The sequence below is a fragment of the Mus caroli genome, unplaced genomic scaffold, assembly GCF_978045245.1.
Source record: "Mus caroli unplaced genomic scaffold, Mus_caroli_1 scaffold_17, whole genome shotgun sequence".
In the NCBI taxonomy this organism is placed as follows: Eukaryota; Metazoa; Chordata; class Mammalia; order Rodentia; family Muridae; genus Mus; species Mus caroli.
The window spans coordinates 32,781,114-32,798,298 of NW_028227272.1; the positions used below are offsets into that span (position 1 = coordinate 32,781,114).

The 17,185-nt window shown below is 44.2% G+C and overlaps 2 protein-coding genes across 2 annotated transcripts in view; both read right to left on the reverse strand.

Moving 5' to 3' along the window:
* Window positions 1–17,185, reverse strand: part of Slc49a4 (solute carrier family 49 member 4) — a 77,131-nt gene that overhangs the window by 41,736 nt on the left and 18,210 nt on the right. The window contains exon 2 of the mRNA XM_021184805.3: window positions 15,164–15,257. Coding sequence (XP_021040464.1) covers window positions 15,164–15,257 — 94 coding nt within the window. The remainder of the gene's footprint in view (window positions 1–15,163; window positions 15,258–17,185) is intronic.
* Window positions 6,887–7,553, reverse strand: LOC147000629 (protein kish-A). The gene has a single exon (XM_085832165.1). The coding sequence runs from the start codon at window positions 7,478–7,480 to the stop codon at window positions 7,262–7,264; it is 219 nt and encodes a 72-aa protein (XP_085688291.1). The 5' UTR covers window positions 7,481–7,553; the 3' UTR covers window positions 6,887–7,261.

A 17,185-nucleotide genomic window follows, 5' to 3' on the forward strand; every position in this document is an offset into this window, starting at 1 on the left:
CTGTCACATGATGTCTTTTTCACCCTAGACCTGTGTAAGCATAATCAGTGTGCAACTAAACTGTTTAGAACTCTCAAGTCATTCAAACGCATACATGAGATCAATCCCATTTATGATTTTTTTTTGAAATTTTAATTTAGCAATGGAAAAAAGCAAAGTGAGGGCCAACCAGAGGCTCAGCAGGTTGAGGTGTTCACTGCCAAGCCTGAGGACCAGAGTCTGATCCTTGGGAACCACAGAGCAAAAGGAGACAATGGCCTACTCCCACCTCTGTGGCCCTGCTGTGACACACATACTGTCTCCACTACGCTCACCATTAATGCTGTTACAGAAGATGTTGAGGATGCAAAGGTCACCAGGACATCACTGTCACAGTATGGTGGCTGAGGGCAGGACAGAAGTCAAGCTGTGCTAGTTTCTGGCCAAGGAGCGGTCGTAGGTAACTCAAGGTTTGTAATGTGGAAGTCTGTCCACTAGGCCTGTGCAGGTCTGTCTGCTGCTGCTCTGTTGCCTCTTTCTCACAGGGTTTCCAGAGAGTTCTGTGTCCCCAACCTCAGCTCAACTGCTTTCGCTCCTTTCCTCCCAGCTGCTTTTCTCCTCCTCACTTGGCTTCTGTGAGCCCTGTTTATCCCTCCCCTGGGTTTCCATAGTGAGCAGCAGGAAGAGTAAGACACTGTGGCCCCTCCCACACCCACGGCCTGGGATGCAGGGACAGAACTGTGCACTTCCAGGGCCTGTGCACATAAGAGGTCTGTTGAGTCCTTAACTGTTCTGGGCATCTGTGGCCCCCAATGCCCTGCGCAGAAAACAAGCCCTGAGGGACACATGGATGGCACCCATGCACAGCTGCAATCCTTGTTCTACTCAATATTCTTTAGATTCCCAAAGAAATGCCCCTGGCTCAGTTCTGCGTCTTCTGAGCACTCATCTCAGTTGCACAGTTTCCTATCCTTATGCTTTCCGGTGTCGGGGAACAAACACCTACGATTCCCAAGTGACTCCCACTCACAATAACATGTGCAATCATGTAAATTTTTGTAACTAAAATTTCAGACCTACTCCCTAAAGAAGTTAATAACACACTGAAAAATACCATTTATAATTTTATACCTTCCCTTTCTCTAGAAAGCACTGCGTGGAGTCTCAATCACATAACTAATGACTAAGACGGAAATCAGAGACTAGAAATCAGAATGCCAAGTGACGCCAATACCCACAGGCCCCTCTGCTCACGCACAGGCCTCACCCTTGAAGGTTCTCTAGTTACAAATAAGGACAATAAAGTCAGTGGCTGTTACAGTGCACCACGGCCCGGAGAGTGAAGGTGCACAGCGCCTGGGATGCCTGGAACATTTTCATCCTGAGCACAGCTTGTCGATTTTACCAGCCCCCAGAGTATGACCTGCACTGCCGAAGCCAGAGGCTGACTGACTTTTAAAAACAGCACAAACTTCCTTGGGGTAAGCTAGTGTTCTTTACTTAAATTCTTTTTTTGTTTGTTTTTTTATTTTGTTTTGTTTTTTGAGACAGGGTTTCTCTGGGGTACCCCTGGCTGTCTTGGAACTTGTTCTGTTAGACCAGGCTGGTCTTGAACTCAGAAATCAGCCTGCCACTGCTGTCCATGTGCTGAGATCAAAGGTATGTGCCACCACTACCTAGCCTCAAATTCTATTTTTAAATATGAAATAATTTAGAATTTTTAAAAACATTACTTCTCTAAGACTTTAGTAACTTGCTCCCAGCTCCCAGCCTTCTGCCATCCAGCATAAACTCCCTGACACTGAAAGTGGTTAGTCTACAGACAGTCTGCCTTCTTCACAGCCAAGAAGGTTCTGAAGTAACTCCAGGAAAGAGGAAGTCAGGCAAGAAGAGACCCTAGGAAGTCCCCAGTTTGGACACTCTGTTAGAGCTTCTATTTTTAAATGAAAACTTAGTGTACTTTCCAATCTTTAAACAATTTTGGCCAATTATGTCAATGTTCAAGGCAGCTGCAGCAGACACTGGAGGGAACAGAAAGCCTTGGCCTTAAAGGATTGTTAATAGTAGCTTCTAAACTACCAATTTATAGAAAGGACAGGGACACGGTGAAAAGCCCACTGAGTTACACACAAGAAGGCTCAGCCTCTGGGCCCCTTCTGCTCTGCTAACTGTAGAGTCTTTGCTAAGCCACTCATTCTTAGAGCACATGCCTGCATACCCACTACCCTCTCTTACCCCATCCCATAGTCCCCTTTGCTGTCTAGACAGTTTTACCTCTACTTCATGTCATCTGTTCACAAATGGCTTTATGTCTCTATATAGACCAGGACTCACAAGTGAGAGAAAACATGCAGCACGTGTCTTTCTGAGACTGGTAATTAGCTTACTATGGTTGAGTCAGTTTCTCTGCAAACAACTTTACTCCATTATTCTTTATATCTGAAACATCCGCATTTTGTCCATTCTTTCATTGATAGCTACATGGGGTATATCTATAACTTGGCTCTGTGCACAGTGCTGCAGCAAACACTGGTGTGCCTGAGTCTCTGGGATAAGTCAACCCTGGCTCTTCTGAGTAAGCACTGGCAGGTGGTATTGTTAGGTCATGTAGTCATTCTATTTTGTTTTGTTTTCTGAGAAACTTCCATATCGATTCCCAAAGTGGTTGGAATAGTTCTTACTCCACCAGCATTGTGTAATGTCCTCACTTACATCCGTGTGTGGGGTCCCCTCTGTCTGTGTCTAGAGCAGGACTGGATGTCACTTTTATTCTAACTGAGGTGATATGGAATATTGATCAAGTTTTAAATCTGCATTTCTCTGATGCCAATGATAGCGAACGCTTTTTTTTGTTCACATTTACTAGCTATTTGTATTTCACTATTTGAGAACTGTCTGCTCATTTCATTGGCTCATTATCTGACTGAGTCGTTTGTTTGTTGGCATTTGGTTTAGGAATTCCTACATGCACCCTCAGTCATGTCTCATTCTGTAGGCTGTCTCTTCACTTACTCATGTCTTTTAGTTACATGAAATCCCATTTGTCAACCGTCGGCTGTATTTTCTAAGCAGGCAGAGTCTTACATAAAGCCCTTGCCTATGCTGCTATCTTTCCTCCTGTCAACACACAGCCTTGTTACAGCCGGGGCGGACCCACAGGGCATACCACCCCACAGCCACGGCACAGGCAGCATTTTATTCCATCCATACTGTGCTCCTCCAGGGATAACGGAACGGTCGCAGGTTCAGATCACACGGACACCACTGTGCCCACCTCCCTCGTCAGCCTTTGCTTTACATTGTGCAGTAGAAACTCGAGGGCTCTTTGGAAAGTTGTTTGGATGGTGTTTTGCTGGGGCAAGCATGTGAAGGAACATTTTGTTTAAGTGAACAGAGGTGTGAAAGGCTAAGGCAGACTTGTGGAGGTAGGAAAGTTTCACTGAAGCAGGCACAGGAGAGAGGATGTTCTTAGGCTTACGCAAGCACTTGAAAGGGCACATGATGAAGGATTCTTCACTAACGACAGGCACGTATTGGTCCACCTTACAGTGTGTAGTTGAGCTGCATTTGTCAAGACTCCACAGACAGGAACATACTAAAAAAACATCTGGGAGTGTGCTGCAGTTTGTTGCTGTTCAGATTGGATGAACATGCTGAGGCAAAGCATGTGGAGGACACGTGATATTTGGAGAGTATAAATAGGACTCAATGGAATGACAGACAGCGTGCTTGCTGGTACAGGTAGCTGTGCAATGCTGCTGAGTCTCCAGCCTCCGCTGCTCTTCACTTCCCTGAGGCACAGCTGAGAACTTCTGCTGTTCCTGTTGGTCCCTCCTGCTGACTCAAGCTGAGGCTGAGACCAGGCTGTCTCTGCTAGGTGTTGCTGCCACAGTTGCTGACCCAACTCTACCAAACTGGACTGCTGGTGAACTGTGATGTGTTTGCAAGTGGATCAAGCTGCCGCTGCCTGCTAACCTGCTCATTTCCAGACAACACAGACCAGAGTTGCTCCAAAGAACCTTTCTAAGCAGATCCACTTCCACCCCTCATATCCTTTCTTTTTCACTATCTCTGGTGGGTGGTGGGCTAACCAGGAGGTTGAAGTGTTTAAGAGCCATAATTAACAATACGGTGTGAAAAAATTAAAGTTACAACAACGAGTTTCTTTTTGGTACTGTTGCTCTTTGTCTTGGTAAATTGGGATTTTTCTTTGTGTATGAAGAGATAGATACATGTATGCAGTGCACGTGGTAGGAGGACGCATGTGTGTAATGCATGTGGTAGGAGGATATGTGTGTGTGTGTGTGTGTGTGTGTGTGTTACATGTGTTAGGAGGATATGTGTGTGTGTGTGTGTGTGTGTGTGTGTGAGTGTTGCATGTGGTAGGAGGATATATGTGTATGTGTGAGTGTTGCATGTGGTAGGAGGATATATGTGTATGTGTGAGTGTTGCATGTGGTAGGAGGATATATGTGTATGTGTGAGTGTTGCATGTGGTAGGAGGATATGTGTGTGTGTGTGTGTTGCATGTGGTAGGAGGATATATGTGTGTGTGTGAGTGTTGCATGTGGTAGGAGGATATATGTGTATGTGTGAGTGTTGCATGTGGTAGGAGGATATATGTGTATGTGTGAGTGTTGCATGTGGTAGGAGGATATGTGTGTGTGTGTGTGTGTGTGTGTGTGTGTGTGAGTGTTGCATGTGGTAGGATATATGTGTATGTGTGAGTGTTGCATGTGGTAGGAGGATATGTGTGTGTGTGTGTGTGTGAGTGTTGCATGTGGTAGGAGGATATATGTGTATGTGTGTGTGTTGCATGTGGTAGGAGGATATATGTGTGTGTGTGAGTGTTGCATGTGGTAGGAGGATATATGTGTATGTGTGAGTGTTGCATGTGGTAGGAGGATATATGTGTATGTGTGAGTGTTGCATGTGGTAGGAGGATATGTGTGTGTGTGTGTGTGTGTGTGTGTGTGTGAGTGTTGCATGTGGTAGGATATATGTGTATGTGTGAGTGTTGCATGTGGTAGGAGGATATGTGTGTGTGTGTGTGTGTGTGTGTGTGAGTGTTGCATGTGGTAGGAGGATATATGTGTATGTGTGAGTGTTGCATGTGGTAGGAGGATATATGTGTGTGTGTGTGTGAGTGTTGCATGTGGTAGGAGGATATATGTGTCTGTGGTAGGAGGCACTTTGTGGTGCATGTGTGTGCGGTTTATGCACAGGTGGGGAGGCCAGAGGCCTGTGTTGGGCGTCTTCTTTGTTTCTTTACTGACTGGCTAGAATGGCTGCCACCATACTTGAGAGATCTGCTTGTCTCTCTGTTTCTTGTTTGATCATCCACTCAGGTGGGACATTTTGGGGACTGGCCCTGACTAAAGTCCATCTCTTGGTCAGTATTTAATATAAAATAAAGGTTGCTTTAAATCTGGCCCAACATGGTAGAGTTGGTTTTTCTAATGATTCACAGGATTAACAGCACAACCCTCCTGCTCCAGCCCATCCTCCTATTTTTGATGATCAAACAAGAAACACTATGTTGTCTCAGCTGGGATGTTCTGGAATCTATTTGTTACAACAGGTTAACCTGCTTCTTGACTTAGAAATTAGTCAAGACATTTGGGAGCTACATGTCATGCTTGGCACTGCCCTAGTGCTTTGACTGCAGGCCACAAGGGCTGGCGACCTGTAAACTTATAGTAAAGCTGTCACTTACAGTAACTAAGAACTGGGTGGGAAAACCATGCAGCACTCTGAGCTTCCTGCCTCTTGCTGATTACTGTGGTTTGCATCTAGATCACAGAATCTCAGCAGTGAGGCTTGGAAGCTAACCTAAGGTACAACCTTTTGGGGTGGAGCCTCATGAAAGAAAGCTGGTCACTTCCTGCCTTGTGGTACAGTTTCCTTTGACCTGAGGTGTTCTCTTATACAAGAACAACTCCATGGTTATCACAGTGGTAAAACCAAAACAGACACACTGATTCCAGGGGACTGAATGCTTCTGGCCTCCATGGGCACCTGCGCACACTTGTAAAAACCCACGGGTAGACACACACATAACGCTTAGTTTAAAAACAGGGTGAGAGTAAATTCAAGAGGTGTAAAAACCATAACCACGAGTACAAGTCTTTGATGTGGCTGCACGCACGTGAGAACCTTCTGACAAGCAGGTCAGGAGACTAAAAGTGCTTGAGGGCTTTGTATACTGTCAGGATCCCACAAAACAATCCTACAAAACTTAAGACTGCTCGAGACCTAGACTAGCCCCCGGGTCTCCATATCACCTCCTGATAGAAAGTGAACTGCAAAATCTGTGTCACCCCAAGAGGGATGCAGAATTCAAGCACTTCTACCCAGCCCCTGAGGACAGTGGATAAAAACAGTCTGAACAGTCAAAGGAGCGACTTACTATGGATGTGACAGCACAGTTGCTAGACAAGATACTGGATGTGTTCCCTGCACAGGAAATGGACAGTGTGTCTGAAAACAATGTGTTTCCTTTCTTTTGTTATAGTATCTCCAAGTTTTAGGATACTTATCAAGGTGGTCCACATTAAACTGGGGAGTAGGGGCTGGAGATGCTGTCAGCTGAGCTATGCTTTGCCCTCTTTTGCAGATGGATGTGCCTGACCACATGATAAGCCTGAACCAATGAGAGGTGAGATAAATGATGCGCACAGCCTCTGCTCATTGTCTAATGATGCTATGATAACCCTGTTCAGGTGCCAGCTCTTGTCACATGGTCAGGGTGGTCATTGTAGGGAATGCTGGAACTACCCACTTCTCTTTTTTTTTTTTTGTTAGCAATCCAAAGGGTTTAAATATGAATGCAATCCATAAGAACAGTAACAACAACAAAAATAGAACAATTTTTTTTCTCAATAAAAATAGGCCAGTCACTAGAAGGTATCATTCTGTGAAGACATTATTTTGAAGCCCTAGTCAAAGGAGCCTGTGGAATTTGCCACTGGGTTTCTACTTTGTGCCTGGAGAACCTTATGAAAAGCAGTCCTGACACAACAGAATGACATTTGCAGAATGTAATACTGGAGTGAGAGAACTGAGGTTGATGGCTACAATCACATTCCTGTGTATTGAACTGTTACATCTTAATTATTCATTCAGCTCATTGGTCCAATAGCATAAAAATAGAGAACAGCATCTTGAAGTTTATCTCATTCCATGTTCAGAGACAAATGGCTTAACCATTCTTCCCATTATTTTCTGAAGGCAACTCCTTGTTTACAGTCTGATGGTAAACACATGCTGGTAGTTTCCAAAGCTACTGTATGAAGAGGATGCTGAAGGCCATCACTATACAGCATATGGCAACATAAGGACTCTTGCGTTCCCCAATTCGGGCACACTTCCAAAATATTCCCAATAGTCCAGTTTTATTTCTGTCCAGGATGCTGGGTGCCAGGGATCGGATATAAGCACATGTACATATAAGCAGCAAGATTACAGTCAATAGACTCTGAAAATTGAAAATGGCAGACATAGTGAGGCCGGTGCTGGTCCAGCCACGTCACCCTTCCGGGCCGGGGCGGAAGAGGATCTACCCACTTCTCTTAAGTACCTTGCTATCTTTTAGGCTGCTGTAGGTCACTCACAATATTAATATTTGAAATAAAATGAAACTTTTATTGAGATGTATTTTTGGTCTCTTTGTTGCAGAGGCCAGCCTATTTATTAAATCAAAAGTAGGTGAAGCAAATATTGACAGAATTATTGATTTAAATGATGGGATATGGAAACCAGCATTTATTAAGTAGGACTACTGCTTCCATTTCATGGACTTTTTTTCATTTTTGAAAAATTTTTGTTATTATTACACCATTTTTCCTGCCTTTTCTCCCTTCCAACCCGTGCCCTTTTTTTGTTTGTTTGTTTTAATGTTTTGAAGGCTAATCTTGGTTGTCAACTTGGCACACCTGAGAAGAAGGAGTCTCAGCTAAAGAACTGCTTCTGGCCGGGCGTGGTGGCGCACGCCTTTAATCCCAGCACTCGGGAGGCAGAGGCAGGCGGATTTCTGAGTTCGAGGCCAGCCTGGTCTACAAATTGAGTTCCAGGACAGCCAAGGCTACACAGAGAAACCCTGCCTCAAAAAACCAAAAAAAAAAAAAAAAAAAAAAAAAAAAAAAAGAACTGCTTCTGACTGGCCTGTGGGCATGTCAATGGGGCATTTTCTTTATGGCTAACTTGATGCAGGAAGGCTCATCCTTTGTCGTGATGCCATCCCTGGCAGGTAGCCCGAGCTGTATTCGAAGCAGTGAAACACCCTCACACCAGTAAGCACCGCTCCTCCGTGGCTCCGCTTCCGGTTCTGCCCAGTCCCTGCTCTGACTTCTTCCAGTGACGGAGTGAGGAAGAAATACCCTTTGGTAATACATTGGTTTTGGGTAATGTCTTATCATAGTTAACATAGAAACAAAGCAGACAAGTGCTTACATAATTTACAAGCTACCTAAGACATTTCCAACACACATTCTCCCATTTTGCATTTTATGATAATTTTGAAGCGTAAGATTCCAGGATATTAGCCTCACCATTACCCCCAACCCTAACTGGAGGTGGTGGCTTCCCTGTGTGAGGTCTTCACTGTTTTTGTGCTTACAAAAACAAACAACTCAGGCCGGGCGTGGTGGCGCACGCCTTTAATCCCAGCACTTGGGAGGCAGAGGCAGGCGGATTTCTGAGTTCGAGGCCAGCCTGGTCTACAGAGTGAGTTCCAGGACAGCCAGGACTACACAGAGAAACCCTGTCTCGAAAAACCAAAAAAAAAAAAAAAGAAAAAAAAAAAAACAAACAACTCTCTGGGAACCACATTTACTTTAGGAACAAAGCTTTGGGAACAAGGCTTACCAGTTTCTGGACTCTGTCAGGGATGTGCTTTGATGCAGGCCGCAGAGTAAGGAGGCTGCTTTCTTCTAACAACAGCCAACCTCAGGGACAGCAGCTACACTCTACTTCCTGGAATGATTTAACAAGCACATCCAGTTGTGTTTTCACTATGTCACTACCAACAGCTTCTAGCCTATTTTGTTCTTATAACCAATTTGTTGTGGGTAACATAAATTTTACTGTTTCTTTTAATACTAAGGGGGAAAACTCCAAGACAAACTCTTACTTTGAAGGAAAAAAGCAATGGGCATTTTCAGCAGCCTTTGAAATACTCTTAAACTTTAATTTTTTTCTTGGGGCAGAACGTGGTCCTAGTGGTAGGGTGCTTGCCTAGAACTACAGAAGCTGGGCATGGCGGTGCACTTGGGAGGAGAAGGCAACCTTAGCTACATAGGGAACAGGAGTCCAGCCTGGGCTACATTATGAGAGACTCTTCCCAACCTCCCTCAACCAAAAGAGAGAAAAGCTAAATCTATTTTATAAATTATGCGTGTGCACACATGTGCCATAGCACGTGTGCGGAGGTCAGAGGACACCTTGCAGTAGTTGGTTCTTTCCTTCTACCATGTGGGTCTCAGGGATTGAACTCAAGCCATCAACTGGGGCAGCGAATGCCTTTCCTGCTCAGCCATCTTGCTGGCCCTGAAATATTCTTAGTGGCCCAATTCAAGCTGCTCTGAAAACCTCAGCCACAGTCATGACGCGACCCACACAGCTGGGAGAGGGAGAAAGCTGAGTGGTCAGTAACCTGCTAACTTTGCAGAGTTCTAACCTGGGTGATGGGACCGGAGCATGCGCCTGACGATGATTCTTACATCGAAGTATGTGTAAAATTACCTATATATGGGTGATGTTGAACAAGAAATAACACACCACAAAGAGAAGAAGGACTCAGTGCCAGAGCTCTAATTTCATACCTTTCCCTCTACTGAAAACTCGCAGTAGCAGCCGCCCACTACCTCAGTCTTGAGGCCCACCTCAGCACCAGGCAAAAACACTTAAAAACATGGTCCTAGAGCTTTAAGAATCAAGCAGGGCAACAAAATTCTTCATAGTGTCTAAATCCTCAAGATTTGTTTTTGTTTTTATCATGAGTGCTTTGTTTGCATTTGCCCATGTGTGTGTGTGTGCCCGGTGCCCAAGGTAGCCAGGAGAGGCCATCAGGTCGCTTAGAACTCGAGTTTCAGAATCTTCTGAGCAGGTGTGTGGGTGCTGGGAAAGAACTCAGATCCCCTGCAAGAGCAACCGTGCTCTTCAGTCCCTCGAGTCTAAGCAGTAATTACCTGATACTCACCTAAGCGATCATATCACAGAACGGATTAGTGAAATGCAATTTCCTTAACTGCTGCTTAAAGTGAAAGCCCTCTGCCCTAGGCAGGTAGGTCTTAGGTCTAAATGAGCATGAGATTACCTAGCAGACCTTGTTAAAACTGTTAACACTGGGGTGGGGACCAAGGATCTAGAAGGTTAGTAAATGGAATTTATTTTTAAAGACACCAATGTAAGGGAATTTAAATTTTATACATTTATAGAAAAGAATCTTAGTTCTTAAATGTACATATCAAATAATCCACATTTCTACACTGGAGAAACTTACTATATGTTCCCTGTCTTTCTCTCTCTCTCTCTTACTTTCTGTTTGTTTGTTTGTTTTGTTTTGTTTTGAGACAGGGTTTCTCTGTGTCCCTGGCTGTCCTGGAACTCACTCTGTAGACCAGGCTGGCCTCAACTCAGAAATCTGCCTGCCTCTGCCTCCTGAGTGCTGGGATTAAAGGCGTGTGCCACCACGCCCGGCTCTCTCTCACTTTCTTTGTCCAGAGTCCATATGCATAAACTGTGGTGCCAGACCAGCCAGGGGAACATTGAACTGTGAGTGACAGCTCCCCGACGGATACACCCTCATGCTGAACTTCTAACAACTCCTGCTTAATTACAACTCCAAAGACCTGAGAGAATGGGGTGTTTCTAGTCCAAAGCCAAATTACCTTAGGCCGCCTTTGGGCCCCTTCAGGGCCCACTGATTGCCCTCTTCTGTATGTGGCCGAGCATCTTTGTGATGATTCCGTAAATCCCTTGGAATGTACAGACTACTAGTTCCCACCAAGCAAAGGGTTAAGAACGCTGCCACACTGCATCAGATGATGCAGTGAGATGTCTAACTTCCTACATGACATCCCATTGATGTATTTGAAAAGTGTCTTGATTTGCTTCCCATTTCTTTCTTCGGTACATGGAGGTTGGAATAACCAGAACCTATGGTCCCAACCTTGGCCACTCATATGGGCTCCAGAATACGTTCTCTCGGACCTTCTTAGAAGCAAGAGTTATTTCCTCATTGACACCTAGGAAGCACTTTAATTTCTCTTAATTGGAAAGGTCATACATACAGCCCTGCATACAGCCCTGGTGCTTTGTTTTGTTTTATTTTTGTCAACTTGACACAGCTAGAGTCGTTTTGGAAGAGGAACCTCAGTTGATAAAATGCCTTCATTAGATTGCCTATAAATTGTCTGTGGGGCATTTGCTTGATTAATGACTTATGTGGGAGGTGTCAGCCCACTGGGCTTGGTGCCTGGGCAGATGGTCCTGGGTTCTATAAGAAAGCAGGCTAAGCACACCATGAGAGCATCCTCCAGGCCTCTGCATCAGTTCCTGCCTCCAGATTCCTGCCTTTCCTCAGTGATGAATTATAAGCTGTAAAATGAAATATATCTTTCCTCCCCAGGTTGCTTTTGGTCACAGTGTTTATCACAGCAACTGAAAGCAACCTAAGACATAGTCACATGTGGCAAAAATTCCCAACAGTAGTTAAGAATATAAAACAAGAAATAAAGGTTTTCTTCTCTCCAGACCTGGAGTTCCTTGGCTCCTTCCCCAAGACAACTGGCAGCGATGGCTTCTTCTAGGAAGGGTCCTTGCTAAAGCTGCTACATGTACCTTTGCCACTGTTTTCTAAGTAGAAGCACACTAAACACACTGTCGTAAACCACACTTCTCTGCTCAGAAGCACATTTTAGAGACCGTCCACATCAGCACCTGCAAACTGTTACCTTTTCACAGCCACAAACAATCCCACAATCCACAGCACAGGCTTCTGTGACTGGCAGCTGGGTGAGCCTAGCCTTCCTCTACCACAAGCAAAACTGCACACACACGGGTGTGCCGGCCACCTGGTACAGCTTTGCAAGTAGGCTAATTTTCTATAAATACACAGAGTAAAGGACACGTACGCTTTAAACCAGATATATTGCTCCAGCGCCCTGCAAATAGGACATCCCAAACTGTTCCAACACCAGCAATGCCAGATAGGTTTCTAGTCACTGTCTTAACTTTTGTTTATTTAACCATGACAGAAAGCTGGCTTCTCTCCCACAATTCTGTCATTTGCATTTTAATTTCTATTATTGCTTGTCATAGCCATTCCCTCCTGTATTGCTACTCCTTTACTGACTTGACATAATTACTTCCAACTCAAGAAATGGCCCATTTGTCTTATTTGTTGAACTTCCTACTTTTTAACTTGTCCTTTGACTTTGTTTTACAGTGTGGCTAATCATGAAGACATTTGACCACATTTTAATGTGGCTCTCTTCTCAGGCTTTGTGTCTTGGTTGTCGGGCCTTCTTTTCTCTTGGCTTCTTTAAAACAACCGTGTTCTCAACACCATTATGGCTTGTTTTATATGTTAGGCCTTTGATACAAAAGGAACTTACTAAAGCAGGAAGGCAAGGATCCAGGTTTCTTCTCATTGAGTTTTAGCTTCTAAAAGCCTGGGAGCAAATGACCTTTTCTCCTACAGCCACACAAAAGACAACTTGTCCAGCTGCAAGGCATTTCACAATGAAGACTATTTCTAGAAAACCGTGATTATCAGGGGCCACACTCTTGAGCTGTCTGACACGTTAGTAAAAGCTACTCAATGTTTCCATTGACAGAGGGACTCTGAATGGGAAGGTAATAAACGTGGCCCGTGTTATGGATAAGTGGTCCATCTGTGACTAAGGACAGAAATGACTTGCTGGAACTTCACCCCCAGGAAGCCGAGCTTGTTGGTGGAGCTGGGTCAGAACTCGAAAAGCTCCATGGGAGGTAGGCCCACAAGACACAGACTGCCAAATTCTTGTCTCAGTGATGTTTAAATGAATTTTGTAGGTCTTTATTACTTCCACCATGTCATATAAACTGAAAAAGTAGCAATCTAGCACATTTAGCAGATAAAAATATGGGTTCTAATTATAGTATTTTCATTTTGGCAGCTGCACTATAGACGCTGCTTGGAATTACTGTAGCACACAGAGTGCCTTACTCTGGGGAACCTATTCTTTACAGATGAACACAAGATTGAAAAGTAAGTTTACGCCATCTCCTTAGGAAAGGCTCAGTATCGCTGAGCTGTTTCTCCCTTCTGTCCACCCTTCCTTTATTCACATTTCTCTGTGAGCTCCATTTCTTGTCTGTTTCACTTTCTCTGCCAGAACGCAGACCCAACTCCCTATTTCTAGAATCATAACTGGAAGGATAGAGATGAATGTAGCATTGGGATATAAGAGCACAGGTGGTCCAGAGCAGAATTAAAACCAAAGGCTGAGTGACATCTTCAGAGTGCCTTGAGGACATTACATTGTATTTTAACACCGTGGATGCCTTAAAAACAAACAAATGTGCACTGTTTAACGAATTTAGACCACATCAAATACCATCAAGACCCAACTCAGGAGGACAGAAGTTAATAGCCTTCCACGGACCCATGTGACTTTTTCTGGCTTTCTTTTACAAAACAAAAGCATTTGTAACTTAAGTTTCCTGAAAAGAGAATATATTTTGAAAATCAGAAAACGAACATTTATTTTTAAACTGTCAAGTTCTGCTCTAAATGAAAGCCACCCACCTTGCCTCCCAAGTCTATCTCTAACAGAACCCCAGGCAGTGGCTCTGCCTAGGCCGCACCACCTCTGACCTCTCCTCACATTTGCGCTCACACAGGCAGGCCATCCTATCATTCTGAGAACCCCTTGCAGCCAGGAGTTCCCAGGATCCCCCCCCCCCCCCATCTGCATTTTCAGTAGCAAGTTCTCCAAAACACAGTTTCGACACTCTTTCATTACCATTGCTACCACAACGCCCTGGTTTGTTGACTAGTTTCCCAGGGGCTTCCTTATTTTGCCTGTGAGCTTCAGCTTCCCCACAGCAGCCTGTCACCAGGACACACAGTCCTGTCACCAGGACACTCCACAGCTTAGAACCTCCAGTGGTTTTCTAGCTCAGAAAAAGCCCTGAAGTCTATCCAGGAGCTCACACAATCTTAGAGAATCCAGCCCCACACTTCTGTAGCACCCATCATAACTTGGATGTTAGGTCTTTCCAAAAAGCCAGCCACTCACTCACTCACTCAGTTCTAGCCATCATGGCCTCCCTGCCAGGGGTGCCCTCCCCTCTTCTGCCATTTTACACCTGTGGTTCTCTCTGTACAACCAAAACTGTTCTGTCCCATGGAGTCATTTTATATCTCCTTTATACTCTTACCTCTATTTCTGAAAACAATTTTTTTTAGATTTACTTGTTTTACTCACAGTGTATGAATGCACTGCCTGCAGTCAGATGTATATCATGTGCATACTTGTTGGAGTCCCTGGAACTGGGCTATACAGATGGTTGCTAGCTGCCGTGCAGATGCTAAGAACTGAGCCCAGGTCCTCTGTAAGAGCAGCAAGTGCTCTTAACCTCTGAGCCATCTCTCCAGCCCTACTGCTTCCATTTTATGTAACTTACATGTGTGTGACCTGTTATACTTATTTGTGCATTTCTCATGGTTTTTTTAGCTCCTGGGTAGCAAGAAGATTCACTTGTTTTTATTTGTTTGTTTCCACAACTAGTCCAGCATCTTCCATGTGAAAAGAAGCTAAGTTACCCATTACACACAGTAAAGAGAAGAATAGCTTCCATGCCTGTGACTCTCTACAGATCACATTAGCAGAGTCTTTTTTTTTTTTTTTTTTTTTTTTTTTTTTTTAAGATTTATTTATTTATTTATTATTATATGTAAGTACACTGTAGCTGTCTTCAGACAGACCAGAAGAGGACGCCAGATCTCATTACGGATGGTTGTGAGCCACCATGTGGTTGCTGGGATTTGAACTCTGGACCTTCAGAAGAGCAGTCGGGTGCTCTTACCCACTGAGCCATCTCACCAGCCCAACATTAGCAGAGTCTTATGGCCAAGCATAAATAACACACTTGAAATAGAAGATTAAAATGTGCAGAGATGTCATACAGGACTTACCTTTTTTTAAGGGCTAAGTCTGATACAGGTATGCATCTTAGACCAGTTCCCAAAACCATAAGAAATGACGTCAGAAGCACAGTGATCCGCAGACCTACGATGGAAGAAAGCATCCAGATGAGTTCTGTTTTCTTTATGGGAGCCCAGTGCTAACTGGGACTCGTTTTGTGTAATTACTCTTTTTTTGTTTGTTTGTTTTTGTTTGTTTTTTGTTTGTTTTTTCGAGAAAGGGTTTCTCTGTGTAGCCCTGGCTGTCTTGGAACTCACTTTGTAGACCAGGCTGGCCTCGAACTCAGAAATCCGCCTGCCTCTGCCTCCCGAGTGCTGGGATTAAAGGCATTTGTGTAATTACTCTTATATTTCATCCTCACACAACAGCCTTTCCCTAACGCCCCTAGCATGAGAAGGAAAAACAGCCTGTACACTGAGCACTCATCATTTTTACTCAAGCAGAAAACTGGGATGACCACAAAGACTGAGGGAGAACACATCCCTCTAATTGCCTAAGTGCCTGTCTGGAAGGGTTTATTCAGTTATCATAGTAAAGTATGGAAAATAAATTTAAAAGATTATTTAAATTTTATATCTTAGGCATATACACACATACACAAATGAAAGTAAAAATTACATCTAATGTAAAATTCCAACTTCCAAATTCAAAGTGGTAATAAAAATTACATTGTCACTAAAAATTATTCTAAGGTAACGGATATATTCAGATGGGTTTCAACTTATAAAATGATGCTGCTAGACCTGGAGAGCTGGCTCCAGTTACCAGCGACTGTGGCTCTAGCAGAGCACCCTGGTTCATCAGCTTCATGGCAGTTTACAACCATCTCTAACCTCACTTCCAGAGGCATCAGTGCTCTCTAAGAGGCACAGGTTTAATGGCTGTGTGCCTGCTCCTCTTCACTCCCGCTCTGCCACAGCCACTCCAGTGGAGTCTAAATGACAAGTCCAAGGTCTCCTGGGGTCCTTGGCATCCTGTAACACGGCTGTAGTCCAGATGTGTCCTTGCGATAGTCAGTAGAGGGTTGTGTGCTTTCTTTCAGTCAGTATTGCTATATTATAGGTAATGCTACTCATTCAGAGGAAATGCCTCCAGTGTTGATAGAGAGATAGTGAAAGAAATCAGGCATTGCAGTTTACTGTTTAGAGTTAGAAATCTCAAGGCAAGTTCAACAAAGTAAACTTAGAATTATCATTACAGTCAGGTATGGCAGACTACATTACGTATTAGAAGAAAGTTCGCTCCTCAGATAAATGGAGGTTCCCTATGGATACTTAGAGTAACAGCTAAGTCATTCCCATATGCAGGAATTTACAATGGCCGAGGAAGAAGGTGAGTTGTGATTTAAGGAGGAATTAAGAGTATTGCATTATTCATGAAAAGGTTAGCAAGGGGGGACGCCCAAGGTGCAAGTTTTCACAGGGCTCAGAGGAATAGCATAATTAGGGGCTTACTAAGGGGCCCCCTGGTGGTGGGTTATACAATAGACTAAAATTGTGACTAGGGTGCGAAATCCTCACCTGGTTCCTAGTTGTAATCACTGCCTATGCAGTTCTCTGTTTTGTGTCCTTATGCATCAGGATGACCTCAATGTATCTTGGCTGATGTATCACCTAACTTCCTAGTTTTCTTCTGTCATGTAAGTCTGATGCTCACTTTGAGAAATTCCATTCAGATTCAGCACTCTCCTGTGTTTGTGTCTGCTTGTCACTCGCAGACTCCTTGCCCACCTGAGTACCAGAACTCTGCCTCTCCCCCGGGGTGGAGGGACTCCGACTGGGTTCAGCCCATGGCACCTCTCCTCCTGTGAGTGAAAATTCCTGAAAAGAAGCCACGTCTGGCTACAAACTGAAAGACTCCTGGAAGGAGTCTGGTCTGTGGAGACTGATGGGGAGGCTAGGATTTTGCAGGTTCTGAGGCTAATTACCTTATCTTGGGCTACTTTTAGCTTCTGGAACACCCACTGCTTACCCCAGTCTGTATTGCAACTAAGTTCTTGTGATAATACATAA